We start from the raw sequence: 21,338 nt of genomic DNA, 5'->3' as shown, positions 1-21,338 counted from the left end.
CCAAAATTATCTCTATCAATTATCATTATCACTCCTATCTTTTGATAGTATCAACTGATACTATCAGTAGGGGCACTGATAGAGATACTATCAATTTTTTTAAACTGATGGATAGAAGATAGAATAATTATCTCTATCAGCTGATAGAAGGTTACTGATACTATCAGCATTTTTACTATCAAGGATAGACGTGGTCTATCTCTATCATCTATCTTTAGAAAAAAGATACTATCAGAAAAATTCTATCATTATCTCTATCTATCCTATCATTGATAGCAAAACCGGAACATAAATCTTTCGCATAGTGGGAAAAAATTGAATAAAAAAATATTAACCTAAAATGAAATATTGGTTTTAATCAACAATTTTTATCTTCTGGATACCACAAAACGAGTTCCGCCGCCATTTTGAAATCCAAGATGGCGGCCATCGGATTTCCAAAATTTTTGTGAACCCATGCAATATGGGTATTTTTGGAACGGGCTCGAAGAGTAGATGTCGAAAATCGATGTCCGCCGCCATTTTGAAATCCAAGATGGCGTCCATCGGATTTTAAAAAATGTTGTAAACCCATGCAATATGGGTATTTTCGGAATGGGCTCGAAGAGTAGAAGTCGAAAATCGATGTCCGCCGCCATTTTGAAATCCAAGATGGCTGCCATCGGATTTTGAAAATCGATAGAAACCCATGCAATATGGGTATTTTTGGAACGGGCTCGAAGAGTAGAAGTCGAAAATCGATGTCCGCCGCCATTTTGAAATCCAAGATGGCGTCCATCGGATTTTAAAAAATGTTGTAAACCCATGCAATATGGGTATTTTCGGAACGGGCTAAAAGAGTAGATGTCGAAAATCGATGTCCGCCGCCATTTTGAAATCCAAGATGGCTGCCATCGGATTTTGAAAATCGATAGAAACCCATGCAATATGGGTATTTTTGGAACGAACTCGAAGAGTAGAAGTCGAAAATCGATGTCCGCCGCCATTTTGAAATCCAAGATGGCGTCCATCGGATTTTAAAAAAATGTTGTAAACCCATGCAATATGGGTATTTTCGGAATGGGCTCGAAGAGTAGAAGTCGAAAGTCGATGTCCGCCGCCATTTTGAAATCCAAGATGGCGGCCATTGGATTTTAAAAAATGTTGTAAACCCATGCAATATGGGTATTTTCGGAACGGGCTAGAAGAGTAGATGTCGAAAATCGATGTCCGCCGCCATTTTGAAATCCAAGATGGCTGCCATCGGATTTTGAAAATCGATAGAAACCCATGCAATATGGGTATTTTTGGAACGGGCTCGAAGAGTAGAAGTCGAAAATCGATGTCCGCCGCCATTTTGAAATCCAAGATGGCGTCCATCGGATTTTAAAAAATGTTGTAAACCCATGCAATATGGGTATTTTCGAAATGGGCTCGAAGAGTAGAAGTCGTAAATCGATGTCCGCGGCCTTTTTGAAATTCAAGATGGTGGCCATCGGATTTTGGAAATCGATAGAAACTCATGCAAATAGGTATTTTCGGAACGGGCTCGAAGAGTAGAAGCCAAAAATCGATGTCCGCCGCCATTTTGAAATCCAAGATGGCGGCCATCGGATTTCCAAAATTGTTGTAAACCCATGAAATATGGATTTTTTCGAAACGGGCTCGAAGAGTAGATGTTGAAAATCGACGTCCGCCACCATTTTGAAATCCAAGATGGCGGCCATCGGATTTCCAAAATTGTTGTAAACCCATGCAATATGGGTATTTTCGAAACGGGCTCGAAGAGTAGAAGTCATAAATCGATGTCCGCCGCCATTTTGAAATCCAAGATGGTGGCCATCGGATTTCCAAAATTGTTGTAAACCCATGCGATATGGGAATTTTCGAAATGGTCTCGAAGAGTAGAAGTCGTAAATCGATGTCCGCGGCCTTTTTGAAATTCAAGATGGTGGCCATCGGATTTTGGAAATCGATAGAAACCCATGCAATATAGGTATTTTCGGAACGGGCTCGAAGAGTAGAAGCCAAAAATCGATGTCCGCCGCCATTTTGAAATCCAAGATGGCGGCCATCGGCTTTCGGAAATTGTTGTAAACGCATACACTATGGGTATTTTCGGAATGGGCTCGAAGAGTAGCTGTCGAAAATCGATGTCCGCCGCCATTTTGAAATCCCAGATGGCGGCCATTGGACTTCAAAAAGTGTTGTAAACCCATGCAATATGGGTATTTTCGGAATGGGCTCGAAGAGTAGATGTCGAAAATCGATGTCCGCCGCCATTTTGAAATCCAAGATGGCGTCCATCGGATTTCCAAAATTGTTGTAAACCCATGCGATATGGGTATTTTCGAAATGGGCTCAAAGAGTAGAAGTCGTAAATCGATGTCCGCGGCCTTTTTGAAATTCAAGATGGTGGCCATCGGATTTTGGAAATCGATAGAAACCCATGCAATATAGGTATTTTCAGAACAGGCTCGAAGAGTAGAAGCCAAAAATCAATGTCCGCCGCCATTTTGAAATCCAAGATGGCGGCCATCGGATTTCAATAATTGTAGTAAACCCATGCAATATGGGTATTTTCGGAACGGGCTCGTCGAGAAGAAGTCGAAAATCGATGTCCGCCGCAGTTTTTCAATCAAAGATGGCGGCCGCCTGATTTTGAAAATTGATGAAAACTCATGCAATACAGGTCGGACTCGATTATCCGGGGGTTCAATTAACCGGGGGTTCGATTATCCGGGGCTCGATTATCCGGGAAAAACGGCTCGATTATCCGGGGAAAAGTTTGTTTTTGCTTTGTTTACAATTTTTTAGATTACAATATGTCAAAAAATATGATAAACATCAAATACAACACCTGTAAGTAGGATTTAGCCTATTTGTAAATATTTTTATTTTTTCACATTTATCAGCTAATATTTCATTTTTTAAAAACATGGTTGTAATAATACCAGACGTTGAGTTTAGGCACTACAACGTAATGTACGTTAGCTTCTATGTTTAACGAACAGTTTTTGATTGAAGAACATCAAAAATAAAAGAAAAGAAGCATGGCTCTATTATCCGGGTGATTCGATTATCCGGGGTGAAATGATTTTGGAGTCACCCGGATAATCGAGTCCGACCTGTATGGGTATTTTCGGAACGGGCTCAAAGAGTAGAAGTCGAAAATCGATGCCCGCAGCCATTTTGAAATCCAAGATGGCAGCCGTCTGATTTTAAAAATCGATGAAAAGTCATGCAATATGGGTATTTTCGGAATGGGCTTGACAAGTAGAAGTCGAAAATCGATGTCCGCCGCCATTTTGAAATCCAAGATGGCAATCGTCTGACATAAAAAATCGATGAAAACTTATGCAATTAATCCATATGGGTATTTTCGGAATGAATGGTGGAAATTTTAATGTATCGTCGTTGCAAAATTAAATGCAATGGCATCGTAACCATTTTTATAATTTTCCTTGCTTTCCACGTTGCACTGGGTCATGTCTTGTTTGACTTGTTCTGAACAAAATTGTTGCAATACTTTTTCTGTCAAGTGGAACTACATAAGAACAGTAGCTGTTGGAGCTATGACAGATCGATGAAGATACTTTAACAGCGGTAAACGGAAATATCTTGACAACCATTTTGAGTCTATTCTCAGCCCCCAGGGCCAAACTATGGGGTTGCGTCAAAAGAACTCAAATTTGGGTTGTTTAGCGGATCCGTGTGTGTTTCAACTATTTACACGGAGAAACAAAAGTACTCGAATATTAGTTTATTTCACCCAACTTCGGCGGGGTTGCTTGCGGGTACCCAAATTTGAGTTTCTGGAAATGATGCTGGGATGGGTTATTCACATTAGATCCCGTGTGAAAAAATGTACTTACTGCCTAAGTTTTGTTTCACCCAACTGCCAGTTCAATATACTTAAACTTGGGTACTGTCGAAGACGGCTAGTAAAAATAATTATGAGCCGACTTCGGCACTGTGCTTTTTGTTCAATTGTTGCTTCCCGCACCGAACTGTCAAAGTTGGGTTGTTTTGCTCTTCGAACTTTGACAACAATATAGAGAGTAAATGAGAGAGGAGATAAAAAAAACTTAAAAGTAAGTTTAAATGTACTCAAATTTAGGAATTTGGGATTTTCCATTTACGCGGAAAAATAAAAGCACAGTGCCGCTCGTTGGTTGTTCGTTGGTTGGGGCAAAACCCAACTGAAAAGCACGGTCTATGTCAAAATCAAGTTTTACGTCTGACTGCCGACGCACCGAAGCTCCTATATACAGAAGGTCATTAAGCTGAATGATCATCGGAGCCGAATGAGTGTTAAGCCGGAAAGATCTTAGAGGCCCTTTTTTGCCGAAGTGGGAAATGCGTGGATATTTCCCAAGACCACTGAATCAAATTTCAACCATCGCGCAACAATAATGACAATGTCGCAACCTGTATTTGTTGCGACAATCCAACCTGTGCAGGTATGTGGGTATATCGTAATTCTCGTCACTTGCGTGTGTCTAGAGCATTTTAATCTAGCCAATTATGAGTTGATATTATTGATGTTGCTTCCGTTTGCTTCCATTTGAAAAAAATCTTAATTGTAAGCTTTTTTCACCCAACTGAAATTTCATGCCAAAAACTCATTTTTTTTTGTGGACGTACTCGAATTGCAAAAGTTAGGCTGTTTCGTTTTTAACTCTTACACAACAATAAAAAGAGCGCATGAAAAGGAACATTAAAAAGAACTCAAATTTGAATTTGTCAGTTTCTTCAGGTTGTGATAACTAGAGAACCTCACGGCAGAATACCTTCCTTTCACTCTGTAAGAAAATTGGAAAACAAAACGACCAGTACCTGTCAAATTTTACTAGTGTTGGTCGTTTTTGCATTTGTTTTGTAGGGGGGAAACAGAACAATTTTTTTCATGACGTCACCGTGCATTTCGATTACCTGATTTGAGTTTTCTGCTCACTTTATTACTTTTTCTTCAAAATAACGGCGGACAAAAATTTTCGACTTCTACTCATCGAGCCCGTTCTAGACGTGTGCGCCGCCGCGCCGCGCCGCTGTCCCCGACGATTTTTCCACGCTGCCGCCAGTAAATTTGACCCGGCGCGCCGCTGTTCATATTTTTCCACGCCGCCGAACAAAATTTCCCACGCCGATGAGAAAACGACAAAGATTTTTTTTCGCCAACACTTCACGAACCACCTCTTTAAACCTAATAGCAATTTTAAAACAGTTTCTATTGATTTTTCTTCTGCATAAAAGGTGTATTTTTCCAAAGTTCTTCTTGTATATATTTTGTAATATTTTTTATGTGATTGCCTTTAGTGATTTCTTACAGCATTACGTTGAAGATCCTCACTTATTCTATTTTAACTACTAATCGAGTGTCTTTTGTAAGCCATAACGAATTATCAACAAAATTCTTGACAGTGATCTGATTAGGTTCACAAACACATCCTTCTACATGTTTATCTCTTGGAAGATTTTCATGGCAATTTACGAATGACATCCTTGAAGGCATATATTCCATGTAATCTTCAGAAATTCCCTCCAGAAATTTCACCATGAATTCTCCTAAAAAAAACTCCATGCTTGAAAAACTCCCTCATGGAATATTTCAAAAAATTCTCCAGAGATTCTTTCAGGAAACCATCCATGGATTCCTGACATGCTAACTGCGTTTTATTTTAAGAAAATAGAAAGTTAAGAATTCTTCCAAAAATTCGAATGTTCCTTCAGAAATATTCTTAGAGGTGTTTTGAGTTTCTCCATAAATTTTCCAAAGAATTTCTATGGAGAACCTCCTGAAATAGCTCCATTGATTTATTAGAAATTCCATAAGTACGGTCAAGCAAAAATGTCCATTTTCAAACCTCCCCCTCCCTCCTCCGTCCCCCCTATACCACATTTTTTGTATAGGACTCCTCTAAAACTATCACACTCTTCGGAGCCCTTAATCCTCAACGCGTGGCGTAACTTTTGGACGTTCATCCTTCAGAAAGAACTCCAGAAGTTATACTTACACAGTTATCCCATGGTTCTTTTGTGAATTCCTCTATCGGATACTTTTTAGGATTTTTTTTAGCGCTTCTTCTATAAATTTCTTCATGGAGTGTCTCCAGGACATTCTTTGGAAATTCTTCCATGATTTTGTTTTGTTATTTCAGTAGATATTCTTTCAGTGATTTTTGAAAAAAAATCCTATAGTTCGTGAGTTCCTCCGGGTATTCTTTCACGTATTTCACCAGTAATTCCACCAAGGGTTTCTGGGGGAGAGTTTGCAAAAATTTCTTTAGCAACTCTTTCTAAAACTATTCCATTTCATGGAATACTTTCACATAATCTTCAGGAATTAGATAAACAAATTATTCAAAAATTCCTCCAAGGATTCGTTCAGAAATTCCTCCATGGCTTCCATTTTAAGACTACTAAAAATTTCATCTGAAATATCACTGACTTAAGACTCCTTCACGAGTTTAAGGACTTTTTTATGAATGTCAGTAAGAGATTACCTCAAACATTTTTCCGGGATTTTCTTCCAAGGAATCCCTTGGAAAATATCGTCAGGGGTTACAATAGAAATGCCTAGAAGGTTTCTTTTTGGAATGCCTCCTGCGGTTCTTTCGGAAAAAATCCCGGGATTCCTTCGGAGATTCCTCCGGGAATTGTTTGAGATATTACTCCACAAATATTTACGGAAGTATTTTATGAAATTACATAAAACATGTAGTAGGAGTTATTCTTGGAGGGTTATCTGAAAGAATTTCTATAGAAATGTTTAAAAATTTCCTGATAAGATTTAATTGTATAGAGACAATTTCAGAAATAATCGTTGGAGGAGCTCCTGGGAAAGTCCTTGGGGGAGCTCCTGAGATTCGCCACAAAAGTTCAGTTAATTGGATAAAGGCTGAAGGCATTTTCAAAGAACATCCTTGAGAAATTTCTGAATTAAACCATGAAGAAGTTTCTGAAGGAATCCTTGAAAACAATTCATCAGGAATTCATGCAGAAATTGCAGACAAACATACTAAAAGAATTCTTGAACAAAACCCCTAATGAATTGTTGAAGGATGATTTGGAACACACTCTGGAAGAACTCGTGGACATACTTCTGGATTCTTGAAAGAATTTCTTGCACAATGTCTTCATGGTATTAGTGGATCAAACTCCCTGATACAATTTTTCTATAAGAACTTGTGAAGTATTTATAGAGAAATCGCAAAAAAGAAATATCTTTAAAAACTGGAGAATGCTGTGCAGTAATACCAAGAAGAGATATTCTTGAGATATTCCTGGAGAAACGTCAAGAAATCAACGTCCTTAAGTGGTTTCTAAAAAAAACTCGTGAAATAATCTTTGGAGGGATTTTTAAGGGTTGCCGAAAAAAAAAGTCTAAAAGAATCCATGAAGGAAGGTTTCTATAAATCTTTAGAGAAGTTTGCGATCCCACCAGTGGAGGAATATCTGAGGATCTTCCAGGAAGCCCGAAGCCACCTGGAGGAACTTTCAGAAGATTCTGTTGAAAAATTCTCAGTGGAGGAATTCATGAAGAAACGTATGAAGGAATTCTTAGAATCCTTCGAGGCATTCCTGAAGAACAGGACTTCAAAGAAAATCAGATTTTACCATGACTGCAGTTGTCTAAAATGAGTTTTAGAAATGAATGTCCTAAGAAGAGATCTGCGACGTTGTGAATTTCTCCTTCATAAATTTCCTGGTAAACGCCCTCAAGAATTCTCTCTTTAATTTATAGCATAATTATAGCAAGGATAGTTTTTATTGAAATCTCTGATTTACAAACGTTTACACCTTTCACACAAAATATATAAAAATTGTACTTAAGTACCGTAATTTCGGGTGAAATTGATCACTTTTCATAGTTTTTCTAATTTTTGAATAGTTAGCGATACGGTCAAACTCAATGCTTCAAAACAAGTAAGGCCACGAGTTTCATCAGTCAAGGAAGTTAAAACTTTTACTGCTAATCATTTTATTGCAATAAATATCATTTAAAATAACAAATCAGAAATTTTAGTTTCAGGGTGAAATTGATCAGTCAGTGAAATGTCTTTGTAAGTGTTGAAAATAAATTTTCCATCTGAATTAACCACCCCAGAATGCGAAAAGCTTTGTAAAACTTATACAAATTTAGCAAATTCTTTAAATTTAAAGTTTAATTAATCTAAAGAAAACGCCTAAAAGTATGCAATGTTTATACTAAACAAGTCATAACTTAAGAAAAAGTACAATTTTATGCATAAATATGAATAATTATAGAACTTTTGATGACGAAATCGTGTTTAGCGAACACTTGGCAGCTATGAACATTCATTAGAATATTTATTCCATGTGCACCATGTGCAAAAAAAGTTTGAAAGTGTCTTTGAAATTCGCCAAACACGCAGTTTCGGAAAATGTTTAGTTTAATACAGAAATATGTGACTAATTAGCTGCAAAACATGTAAACTCATCATTCAATAACTATTGAATCATATGATGATCATTTTCTACAAATTGTTTTAAGTTCAAAGCTTTATTTTTGACAAATAAAAATTGTCCCCACGTCGATCAATTTCATCCGGAATCGCGGTACAGGAAAAAAATACATATTTTGTATTAACATTTTCTAGCATTTCACAAAAAATAAGGTCACGCCGATTACGCCGCCGCCGCCGCCGCCGAATAGGGTGAACGGCGTGGCGCCGGCATCGCCGCCGCCGCTGCCTCAAATTACTATAAACGCCGCCGCCGGTGAAAACTGTTTCGGCGCACACGTCTAGCCCGTTCCCAAAATACCCATATTGCATAGGTTTCAATCGATTTTAAAAATCCGATTACCACCATCTTGGATTTCAAAATGGCGCCAGACATCGATTTTTGACTTCTACTCTTCGAGCCCGTTCCGAAAATGCCCATATTGCATGGGTTTACAACATTTTTTGAAATCCGATGGACGCCATCTTGGATTTCAAAATGGCGGCGGACATCGATTTTCGACTTCTACTCTTCGAGCCCGTTCCGAAAATACCCATATTGCATGGGTTAACAATTTTTGAAATCTGTTGGACGCCATCTTGGATTTCAAAATGGCGGCGGACATAGAATTTCGACATCTACTCTTCGAGCCCATTCCGAAAATACCCATATTGCATGGGTTTACAACATTTTTTGAAATCCGATGGACGCCATCTTGGATTTCAAAATGGCGGCGGACATCGATTTTCGACTTCTACTCTTCGAGCCCATTCCAAAAATGCTCATATTGCATGGGTTTACAACATTTTTTGAAATCCGATGGACGCCATCTTGGATTTCAAAATGGCGGCGGACATCGATTTTCGACTTCTACTCTTCGAGCCCGTTCCGAAAATACCCATATTGCATGGGTTAACAATTTTTGAAATCTGTTGGACGCCATCTTGGATTTCAAAATGGCGGCGGACATAGAATTTCGACATCTACTCTTCGAGCCCGTTCCGAAAATGCTCATATTGCATGGGTTTACAACATTTTTTGAAATCCGATGGACGCCATCTTGGATTTCAAAATGGCGGCGGACATCGATTTTCGACTTCTACTCTTCGAGCCCATTCCAAAAATGCTCATATTGCATGGGTTTACAACATTTTTTGAAATCCGATGGACGCCATCTTGGATTTCAAAATGGCGGCGGACATCGATTTTCGACTTCTACTCTTCGAGCCCATTCCAAAAATACCCATATTGCATGGGTTTACAACATTTTTTGAAATCCGATGGACGCCATCTTGGATTTCAAAATGGCGGCGGACATCGATTTTCGACTTCTACTCTTCGAGCCCATTCCGAAAATACCCATATTGCATGGGTTTACAACATTTTTTGAAATCCGATGGACGCCATCTTGGATTTCAAAATGGCGACGGACATCGATTTTCGACTTCTACTCTTCGAGCCCGTCCCGAAAATGCCCATATTGCATGGGTTTCATAATGTCTATTCAGAACATAACTTAATATTTTTTGACGGCTTATGATGCGTCTTGCTCATTTTCCAACAATTTTCTTTCTATCAGTCTATCAATTGATAGAGATAGAACTTCTATCTCTATCAATTGATAGAAGTTTTACTGATAGTATCTCTATCACCTTTTTTTACTGATAGAGATACTATCTTTCTTTTTTCTATCCCTGATAGAAACCATTCTATCAGTGATACTATCACTGATAGAAAAGAACTGATAGTATCAGTAGCTCAAATTGATAGTATCAGTGGTCTATCAGATAATTGATAGTATCACCTTCTATCAGATAATTTCGGTGCCTGGACAGGGTAGAAAAGTGACAGCAGCGCAAAGGCAACCAGTTCGATATAGTAGAATGATAATAGAATACATTTAGGCGTTGCACAGGGTGTAAGTGCAGGTGCTAATTGGAATCGCTCACGCAGTGCCCTAGTGGACAAAAGAGTTGTAAAGTAGGTTAAGTGGTTTAAGAATTAAAAAAATCAGAAATTTGTTTTTTTTTCAATAGTGTGGATGTACATCGTTCATCCGAAAGAAGTACGATCTTTGAAAAAGATATTCTCATCCTAATTTCTAAGATGTTCCTCCAGAGTGCCTGGTGCAAAATGCTCTCCGAAATTACTCTGCGCACTTCTAATAAATATTTCTCCTAGAAACTTCTGCAATATTTCGTCCAGGAATCCCTCCTAAAGTTCCTCCAGGGATTGAAAATAAATGAAACAATTCCTCAAGGAGTTTTTCATCTACAGTACTTCCGGAAATTTTTCCTGTCATTGCTCCAGAAGTTCCTGATTTTCTCTGGAAGTTTTTTCATGAACTTCTCTAGGGTTTTGTTAGAAATTTCTCAGGAAGTTCCCCAGAATTTTGACACCCAGTTTTATCAGGAATTCCTCTCAAATTTCTTCTATATTCTTCCGGAAGTTTCTCCAGGAACCTCCCTCAAGAATCACATGCTGGATAAATTGTGCTACGGAAGAACCATCAGTGAGAATTTCTAGTGAGAAGCAACCTGGAGGAACAAATGAGGAAAGCATCGAAGAAATTTTAAGGCAAAATAAGCTTAAGCCAATGATATTTTGTTTTAAAATTTTGCGAGAAGTTTTCGTTCCTGAGCGGAAACATTTTTGGTAAGGCATTATAGTCAACATCGTTCAACATTGACGTGTTTGAAGAAAAAACAAATTTGACAGCAACTTTGATTTTCGAACTGTCAAATTTGTTTAACAATATTATTAATATCCCAATTGAGACAGAGCCTTAATGTATGTAATCTGAATAATTCTTATTACTTTATTTTTCATCTTAACGAAATGATTTTGTGAGCAAAATGTGTGACAAGTAAAAAATACATATTTTTAAAACCTGTATCTGTCTGTATCGACCTCGAACAATCTGTATGATTCAGAAAAATGTATATATCGTCCATCTCTGGTTGACGCTGAAGCAAAAAGCGGCACCACGAACACTTGCTAGTTTTATCAATCAAAAATGTTTGACCATGTGTTGAACAACAGATGTTTTATGCTACATTTTTGGTGAATGTTTTAAAACTGGTTACACTAGATATTCGCTTCAACTTGACATTTAGTCAACCAGGTTTTGCTGATAATTGAGGTTGAACAAGTGATTTTTCAGACCAATATTCAGCTATTATTGTGTTCAGGTACTGACACCAATAACCAAGCAATGTTCAGTTAATGCTCTCACTGTTCAGCATTAATTCTGGAGCAACATTTGAAAAGGGCATACAAGCATTGGTAAACAATGGCTTCACACGTCGCTACTGAGCCCCCATCAGCTTATTCACACAAACGAAGACCGCTATCAGATAGAGCGAACATCGATCTTTCGGGTAACAGTGTTCATTTGCGTGGGCGGGCTGCTGTTATGCCCTACGGAGCGTTTTCGAAAAAAAAAACAAGACCTCTTGTGTTGCCCTTTTCAAATGTTGCTCTAGAATTGTTCTTTGGGCAGCCTAATATTTGTGTATGTAGTGTTTAAGAATTGGTGAAATATCCCACTTGGAGAAGTCTTACGATATTGCACAGTTATAATTACTTTCAAGTTTCAAGAAAGACTTGTAAATTGGTTTGGCTGTTCATACACAGAGGCTTTAAAGTCGGTCAGGTTCTGGACTATGTATACGGTATACGATGTGTACATTCAATCATGCTTATTAAACCTCAAATATGTATTAGTGTTCCAGCTGCATATGTTTTCACTATGTATAGCAAGAAATCTTTGGCTGATCTGAACAAGTTTCCAATATTTGATGCAACAGTATGCACTCTATGTTTCCCATGCACCCTACTGATGCAACCGTTATTGCAATCGCAAGTCAAGCTGATCGACGGGCATGACTTCCAACTGGGCCAAACTGTAAACAGAACCAGCGGGACGTCCGCTGGGTGGTAAATTCTTTCCTATTTCTACCATCGTACCTATAGGTACCAACATTCGATAGCTATCGAATTGCCCAATAGAAAGAAAGAACACAAAACGGATAAATCAGGACAGACGAGGGTTCAGACGTTTGACGTATGAAGTTCATTTTTCAACTTCTCGTTTTCGCCTCATTGTTGCCGAGTTTAATCAAGCCTGTTCTTTCATAGGCCTACAATAGTTCTAGGTGGCCACCAATTTTTGCTTCGAGTATGTAGCTTTGCAGCAGTTTCTTCGGTTGCGAGAACGCGCGAATCGTCGAATCGAACAAACGGTAACAAGACCGGAATTCGATTGCCGGAGGGTGAAATATGCCGGATAATTCATTACCTATTCTATTATTGTGTATCTGAGCTGAGGAGCGAATAATGGGCCTGGCATTCAGTCATGATTACCTTGCTGTTGTGCTGTGATGGTCTTCGCCGCCCGACGTGTACCACGACGGTTGTCAATGTGTGGAAAGGACAAAAGGCGATAAAGGGAAAATAAATGAAGTTTTGTGCAAATATTGGATAACGGCATGCTGGCTGGCAGCGGTCCCTCAGGATCATAATTGGGAGGTATGTTACGTGGGATACGTTCGAATTATTTCAGCTCGTTACGGTGCTCGGAACTCGTTTCGGTTGTTTGGTTAAGAGCAATACATGAGGTTTTCAATAACTTCCATTTTCTCATCTGCGCGAGAGAATGATACGACTTTAATGGAAACCTGTGCTCTATAAGCGTTAAGGCCCAGCTGGGTATCAGTCAACATTGAAATATCAAGAATAATAACAATTTAAGTCTACCAAAAACAGGTATTTTTGTCCTAATTTATAAAGATAATTTTGCAACGTCATTTGCATTCATAGTACTGCTCATCAACTGATTCCAGAAATTGAGTTCATCAGTAAATCATCCACCCAGTTGTTGACACAAATTCAAATAGACTTCTAATCCAATAATTGAACAATGATTTTCACCCTGAATATATATTTTCCGCGAAAAAAGGCTCGGCTCGAACCGCTGCTATCCCTTCGCCATCCACTCCTACAAACCACGCTAAAACAAACAATCCCGATTAGCTACCCTCGTCCGAGAAACGAAAAGCAAACCCAACTTGCTCGCTTCCATCGGAGCGTAATTCACAACAAACGAAATCAAATCAAACCAATTAGCGAATGGTGTTTACATTTCCGTTTTTTTTTTCTTTTGTATCTCTCCCTTCGCAGCTACGCAGTGTTTGCCTTGATCCGTTTCATCTAGGATTAGTCCGCAGTCACCCATCAACCCCTGCCGCACGTGCGCCAAAAGCGCTACCCCTTTGAACGCTGACCCGTCAACCGGAAAACAGGCCAACCTCAACCGCCATGTCTCCTTCGCGGTCCCCGAGTTGGGCCACTCTGGCGCTTGTTCTATCGCTCACCTCCACAAGCCTTCTGCAAACGGCAACAGCCCGAAGCTATGAAAAAGATACCTACCGGAAAGGAAAAACCACGCAGATAACCGCGTCGCAACCCACGATCACCACTCCGCTGGTAGATCTCTGCTCCGAGGATATCAACATGAAACTGGCCTGCCACTGCTCGCCAGAGGGACACGCCAAGGCCCAGAAAGCGTCCTGCTCAATATTCGACGGCGAACTTCCCCGAAAGGACGCCAACTGGTTGGCCTTCCACACACAGACCAGCCTGGAGAATCTCAAGTTTACCGTACGCAAATCCGGCAATCTCACCTACATCCCGTCGGACGTTCTCTTCACGCTGAAGAAACTGCGAACACTGACCATCGAGTACGGCATCATCACGGACATCTACCCGTACGCGTTTGGTAACCTCACCGAACTGCGAACAGTAAACCTCCCCAACAACCAGATCAAAACCCTGCACGCCAATGCTTTCGCCAATCACCCGGCACTGGACGAAATCATGCTGGAGAACAACGACATCCGTCGGATCGATCGCGAAGCATTCGTCAACCTGCCGATGCTGATCAAACTGAACCTGGCGAACAACACCATCGGAGAACTGCACGACAACGGCTTTGTTGAGCTGACAAAGCTGGAGGAACTTCGGCTGGAGCTGAACATGATTTCGGTGCTGGCCAAGGAGTACTTCAAGGGGTTGGAGAATTTGAAGGTGCTGAAGCTGTCCTACAATGACGTGAACTATGTGGGTGCTACGGTGTTTGCCGATTTGTGGAGTCTGCAGATGTTGTTCCTGGATGGGAACAAAATTGAGGTGAGTTAGCGACAGCGACGTATGTATCGATTTGAAACTAACAAGTGTTTTTTTTTTGTTAAATTCTCTCCAACAGAAACTGGACGAACGGGCATTCGATGGACTGAACAATCTGCACTACTTGCACTTGGAGAACAACCGCTTGACCACGCTGGAGAGTGGGACGTTCACCAGCGTGTCGGCTCTGGTGGTGTTGAATCTGGATGGTAATGCGCTGGAAACGTTGAGCTATAGTCACATCCTACCGCTCATGGATAATCTGGTCAACAATAGTGCGATTCTGTCGATTAGAGGTGAGTTTAGTTATATATACGTATACATTCATTCATATGCATTTTTTTATTCAGATTCAGTTTTCGCATTTTTCATAAGCCACGTAAGAAGTGTCATTTAATACAGGAAAATATTATATTGACGATAACCTACAAATTTCTCTTGGAAATTCCCCAAGAATGCCTGCTGGGTTTTCCCCAAAAATTCCAGAGCTTTTTACAAGGATTTCTTAAGAAATTCCACCTTAAAATTAATCCAAGAATGCTATCTGGGATTCCTCTAATTTTATTTTGATGGGATTCATCCAGATATCCCTGTTGTAATTTCTCCATGGATTCCTCCAGCAATTCATCAAGAGATTTTTTTCCGGGCAATCCTTCAGAACTCTTCAAAGGATCCTTGTGGGAGTTTCTCTTAGTAATCATACTGGAAATCTTCTTCAGATTCATTTGAAAATTTCTGTTCGAATTGCTCCTGGAATACTGCTGGAATTGCTCCAGGTTTTTGGGGTGGGAATCCTCTGATAAGTTTTGCTGGGATTTTTCTAGCGATTCCTGAAAATTTTCCAGGAATTTCAGAAGGACTCCTAAGAGCAACAACTGCATTGTGGGCTTCGTGGCCGTGCGGACCGCACGGTGCGGTTAGTGGCGGCAGTCGTCTAGGCGTATCGTAAGCCTCGGAGTGTGGGTACGAATGCTGCTCCAGTGTGTTGTCCGTTGCCTTGTTACTTATGTCTTCAGTCTTCTTTTTTTATAAATACCATTCGAAAATGCTTGAGAAATCTCATCAAGAATGCTTGGTGAAATCTAGCAGCTGCTCATGACGAAATCGCAGCATTTCTGTAAAAAATCTGAAAGGAATTGGCGACAATCATATCTAAAGGTCCAATCTGCAAAAGAGAGGCTCTCTTTGTTCCGATTCTCTTTAAATTATTACGATGTCACAGTGGACATTTTGATAATTTGTGATGTGTTGATCGGAAAAGGATTGTTTAATCTTCCTTCCGACGCAAGAAGTAAATCAAAATTTATAAATACAAACACGTTATAATCGAAAGAGAGGAGACTCAAAGAGAGCCTCTCATCTGCACTCAGGATCTATACAAATGTTTGGCCTGAATTCCTAGGGAAATCCATAAACGAATTTCCGAAGGAATCGCGGCAAAAATTTCTAGCATAACCCATCAGGCATTCCTGAAGGAATTTCAACAGAATTTCTCAAAAGATTTCTATAGCAATTGCTCTTAGAGTTCCTTTAGGAAAGCTTACTGGGGTTCCTCCAAATTTTCCTTCTAGACCCTGTAGTAAGGTCTCAAGGGAAATCTCGATATGATTACTTCACAGATTTTTCAAGGGTTCTCTAAAAATTGCTCAGTGTTTTCTTAGTGTTATTGCTTAAATAATTACTTCAGGAAATTCTGTTAGAATTTCTTTGGGAATTCTTGCTGAGAGTTCTCAAGCATTTTTAGATAGAATTTCTCCAATTATTACTGTTTAGAGTTCTCCAGTAATACCTAGTGGTACCTGTAGGTTTTGCATGGAAAACTTTGAAAAAAAATCCGGTAGATTGTTATTATAAATGTCTATTGGAATTAGAATACCAGCCCTGGAGAAATAAGCTCAAGAGGATTTCCAGCGGAAATACTGCTTTTCTACAGGAATGCATGAATAAACTTCAGTAATTTCTGAAGTAATCCCAGCAAGAAATTCTAGTAGTAATGCCAGAAGAATTCTTGGTTGAATTCTTGCAGAAATTTCTGGAGGAATCTTAAAAATAATTCCTAGAAGAATCCTTGGATAAATCTGTGAAGGAACCACAGGAGGAATTTCTGGAAGATTTTTCAGAGCTGAATCTGAAAGTATCCTTGGAGAATTACCAAAGAAATACTTGAAAATACGTATTTTTTCAGCAATCCTAGCAGGAATTTCTTGAGAATCACATAAGGCAATCCTAAAAAAATTATTGAAAAAATCCTCTTGGAATTACTCCAAAAATGGCTGATGGAATTTGTATAAAGTCAGAACATTTTATTTAAGATTGCTTCAGAGAGATCTGTAAGAGTTCCTTTACAAATCTCTTCTGTGATCCCTCCAAGGATTGCTATAGAGCATAGGTTCTCAAACTTTCCAGTGCGCGACTCCCTTTTGCCAGCAGTTGTACTTTTAGCGACCCACCATAGAAATTTCGCCCCCCCCCCCCCTCCGACAGTCCCTCTCGACCCCCTAAATGAAGATGAGAGATTTCTTCAAGGATTCCTTAAGGAATTCGTCTTACAGTATCAGTAGATATTCCTACTTTGATTTCTCTAGGAATTAATGCTAGGGTTTCTCAAGCATTTTCAGCTGGGATTTCTTCTGAAATTTCTTTTGGGAGATCACCAAGAATTCCAAGAGGATTCCTAGCATGACCTGATTGAGCAATTCTAGCAACATTCAGTGTTTTTTTTTAATATGACAGATACTCCGAACGCCCTGTGAAGTGGTTCAGCAGATCCATACTCCATACGTATATAGCGAAAAACATGTTTCAGAATTTCCTCACTTAGTGGCGCAAACGTTGTTGCAAAAATTGCATATGATGTAAAGTTAATTTGTTTTCCTGATATCTTAACCATGGACTAAAAATTAAGATTTGTATCTATAGAGGAGTTGTTCATCCGAATATAACTCGTCTATTCAAATGATCTCTAGTTAGAAATGTTCACACTAAGTCTTAGCCCAACAAAAAGATACACTGGAACCTGTTTTATGCACATGGCTGGGACTGTATAAATTAAAAAAGGCATAAAAAGGGGGAAATTTATGCAAATGTATGCAGTTTGGGCTTTAATGAGGAAATCTAGTTCACGAATACAGATCTTGCTCCTGGGCATTTGAGGTGCGGCTTAGGGGGTTTTCCGAAAGTTCTCGAAGAGCCCAAAAATATGGTTTCCAAAGGGATTCAGGGGCGTTTAAAGGGGTTGAATCTGGGAATTTGAGGATCCTTTTAAGGGCATTCTGTCAAGATTTATTGGCGTTGTAATGGGATTACGCCGAATTCAGGGTTATGTTTCAAGGTGCTTTAAGGAAAATTCAAGGGATCTAAGGAGCCTTAAAAAGGGTTGCACAGTGTTTGAAGGGCGTTTCAAGGTATTAAAGAGTAATTTTTCAGAGTCATTTAAGAGACTTACACGCTGTGTCAGGAATATTTTTAAGGGTGTTCCTAGAGGTTTTAAGGACGTTTAATAGTATTTCAGGAACGTTTGATAGCATATCAGGGGCGTTTCAAGGAGTTCTCAAGTGCGTTCCAGCGGGTTTGACCCTATTAAAGGCGTCTAAAAGGGGCCCCGTAACGTGGGTAGATCACCTTAGAATGGTGCGTTGCGGCGTAAGATCTACCACCACATCAAATTTCGATCTTGTTAATGTTTTCATACTTAAAGTGGCCGATCAGTGGTGAGCAGCCATTCCAGGATCGAGATTTGATGTGCTTCTTTTTTAATGTTTTGTTGCTAATCCACATTTTATTTCAGTAGTAATCATGTTAATGTTTTGTTTATAAATGCTTATTAATCATGATTATGATTGTTTTTCAAACAAATGTATAACAAAACATACACAACACACACTGACATACATTACATATACATACATATCTCATCATGTATTGGGAAAGGGAGGGACCATCAGGGCACCCGATTGAAACAATTTGGACAGGAGCTTGGAACTGCCTCCTCCTTGTTGTTAACATTTCGTGGATTGAGGGCGAGCTCTTCGACCCCATCTATTGGGAGTATTCTGTCAATCGAGGGCTTCATTTTGCAGTTGTTCGTGAGAACTTTCTTTTGGAAGGGGATTCTTTTCCCCTGACGCAGGTTTCGCGCAAGTGTCTCTGCTTGCGGGTCCGCACAACCCTTTTTGGCCCTTCATACAGGAGAATGACTGACCACTAACAACAGTACAATCTTGATCAAATCGCTTTTCAGATTATTCCAGTGCTATAGGCAGCTGCCTTGCTACAATAGATGGTAGAACAATATCATCATATCATCATTAAAGGCGTCTAAAGGGGGTTCAGAGGCATTTCAAATTGATTATGATGATTTCAAGGGACTACTGAGATTTAAGGGGTGTTTCAAGCATGGCCGTATCAGGGGTTTTCAAAAATACCGTTAAATCAAAGGGTATTTCAGGAGCGGTAAAATCCCCCTTAAACCACCTCGGAACCCATGTAACGCACCTGACAGGCTTAAATCCCCGAAAACTCCTTCGTAACGCTTCCGTAATGCCTCTGAATCCTACCAAAAATGCTGGATTTTCTTGCATAACATGTGAAAAGGGCCTAAGTGCTTTATGTAAACAAACATGTTTCGGTCGCTGTATGGCCCAACTGCATCCACCCACGCGCATCAACACCCTTATCAAAAAGAGCAATCTTCGGGTTATCTGTTAAGGGTTCTGATATTTGTGGGAGATGCAGTTGAGCCCTACAGCGACCGAATCATGTTTGTTTACAAAAAGCACATAGGCCCTTTTCACATGTTCTGCTGCCTGTAAAATCCCCCTAAAACCCACTTGGACCATATGTAACGCACCTGAGATTCTCCATAACCCCCGGAAACGTGTCTGTAACGTCTTCAAAATCCGTCGAAAATCCTCTGAAACTCTCCGCAATGCTTTCGAAACCCCCTCAGACTACCGAAACTCCCCGCCCTCCCCTCTGAGATCTCCTCTCTTTCGACCCCCGGAAATGCCGCTGTAACCGAAGGAATTCCTTTGCTCTCCCCTATAAACACCCCCTGGCCGCCATTGCAATAGTTCCCGTCATTATTAAATAATCATATGCACAATATTAGTTCTGAGTAGACTTCCCTCTTTTTATGCAAGGCTTTAAAAAGGTCCATAAATTAAAAGTGCATAAATATAACATGCGTAAAAAGAGGTTTTAGTGCACTTGGTTTTTTGTCTAAACGCTCAGTCCGTAATTTTATCATTACCAATAAATACATATAACAAGTGGCACTGGTGAAAAAAAACTATTATTGTTAATACAAATATGGCGTCATCAGCAAAACCGTTTGAGCGTGTAAGAGCCATCCTGGATAACAATTCGATGCTGTATAAACGTTTCTTCAACTATTTTAAAGCAGACTTTATTAGAAAACACATACAGGAGGTGTAATTCTTTATTCAACTCCAAAACATCTAATTTTGGTGATTGTATTCAACTTATAGCTGGTTTGAGGTTCTTTGAAAGGCTGATTTAAAGCTTAATATGCGCTTAATCAGCAATCAATAAAATTGATTTATTCTGGTCAAAAGTTAAAAACAGCACTTAGCTTCTTTTCACCCATTGCAGGTTTCAATTCACAGTACAGATGTATTGAAATGTATATATAAAATTATGGGAAAAACTGTCAATTGAAGTCTGTCCTCCTGATTCATAGTTACTCACCTTAGCAACTACACCACACACAACTGTATACGTATAGTCGAATACGAGAGCATCACTTGTTGTGTCTGAATTATCAAGAACATAAGTTGAATTGGGCCTGTAGTGAGGTTGAAGAAGCGATGTAGACACGACGAAAACTTGACTTATTCAGCTGTCAACAATTATTTGAATAAAGTTCAACAGATAAATTATTCTGAATGTTTGTGTGTGTTTTAAAGCTGGTTAAACAGATGTAGATTATTCAATTCAGCCATTATGCATTGTTGATTAATGAGGTTGAACATGCCATACTAGGGTGGGGCTAATTTGAAAAAAAAAATCTCTCCGGGATATGATTTCCCAAGCGGAAAGTGATCTACTAGTCGAAATATGTAAGCTTTACAAAAATGAGCGATTTCGGTTGATATTTAATGGTGGCGCAAAAGGTTTTAGTGAAATTATTGCTAAAACAAACCTTCAAAAAACATTTTCAAATTATTTTCAAACATAACCGTTCTAGACTAAACTGGTGATTCTAGAACTCAATTGAGCCAAACTTGTGCTCAAAATTGCAATTACTCCGCTGGTTTCCGAGATATTTGAAAAAAAATCGTATTTCGGTATTTTTTGGGTTAGATACCAAAATATGAAATTGTTTTCAAATATCTCGGAAACCAGCGGAGATATCAACATTTTGAGCATTCATTTGGCCCAATTGAATTCTAGAATCACCAGTTTAGTCTAGAATGGTTATGTTTGAAAAAAATTTGAAAATGTTTTTTGAAGGTTTGTTTTAGCAATAATTTCACTAAAACCCTTTGCGCCACCATTAAATATCAACCGAAATCGCTCATTTTTGTACAGCTTACATATTTCGACTAGTAGATTCAGGTTCTAGAATCACCGATTTAGTCTAGAAATGTTATGTTTGAAAATTAATTTTAAAATGTTTTTTGAAGGTTTGTTCTAGCAAAAATTTCACTTAAACCCTTTGCACCCCCCTTATATATCAACCA

General features: G+C 39.2%; 1 protein-coding gene across 5 annotated transcripts in view; it reads left to right on the top strand.

Moving 5' to 3' along the window:
* LOC109425050 (connectin-like) overlaps positions 1-21,338 on the top strand; it is a 453,200-nt gene that overhangs the window by 421,970 nt on the left and 9,892 nt on the right. For all 5 annotated transcript variants that reach the window (XM_062856048.1, XM_062856050.1, XM_029871950.2 and 2 more), the window contains 2 exons: positions 13,630-14,637; positions 14,714-14,930. In XM_062856048.1, the coding sequence (XP_062712032.1) occupies positions 13,768-14,637; positions 14,714-14,930 (1,087 nt within the window). In that variant the 5' untranslated portion in view covers positions 13,630-13,767. The remainder of the gene's footprint in view (positions 1-13,629; positions 14,638-14,713; positions 14,931-21,338) is intronic.

This window comes from Aedes albopictus, chromosome 3 (genome assembly GCF_035046485.1).
Source record: "Aedes albopictus strain Foshan chromosome 3, AalbF5, whole genome shotgun sequence".
NCBI classification, from domain to species: Eukaryota; Metazoa; Arthropoda; class Insecta; order Diptera; family Culicidae; genus Aedes; species Aedes albopictus.
Note: the sequence above shows the minus strand (reverse complement) of the source record. Positions and strands in the feature narration are given on the sequence as shown.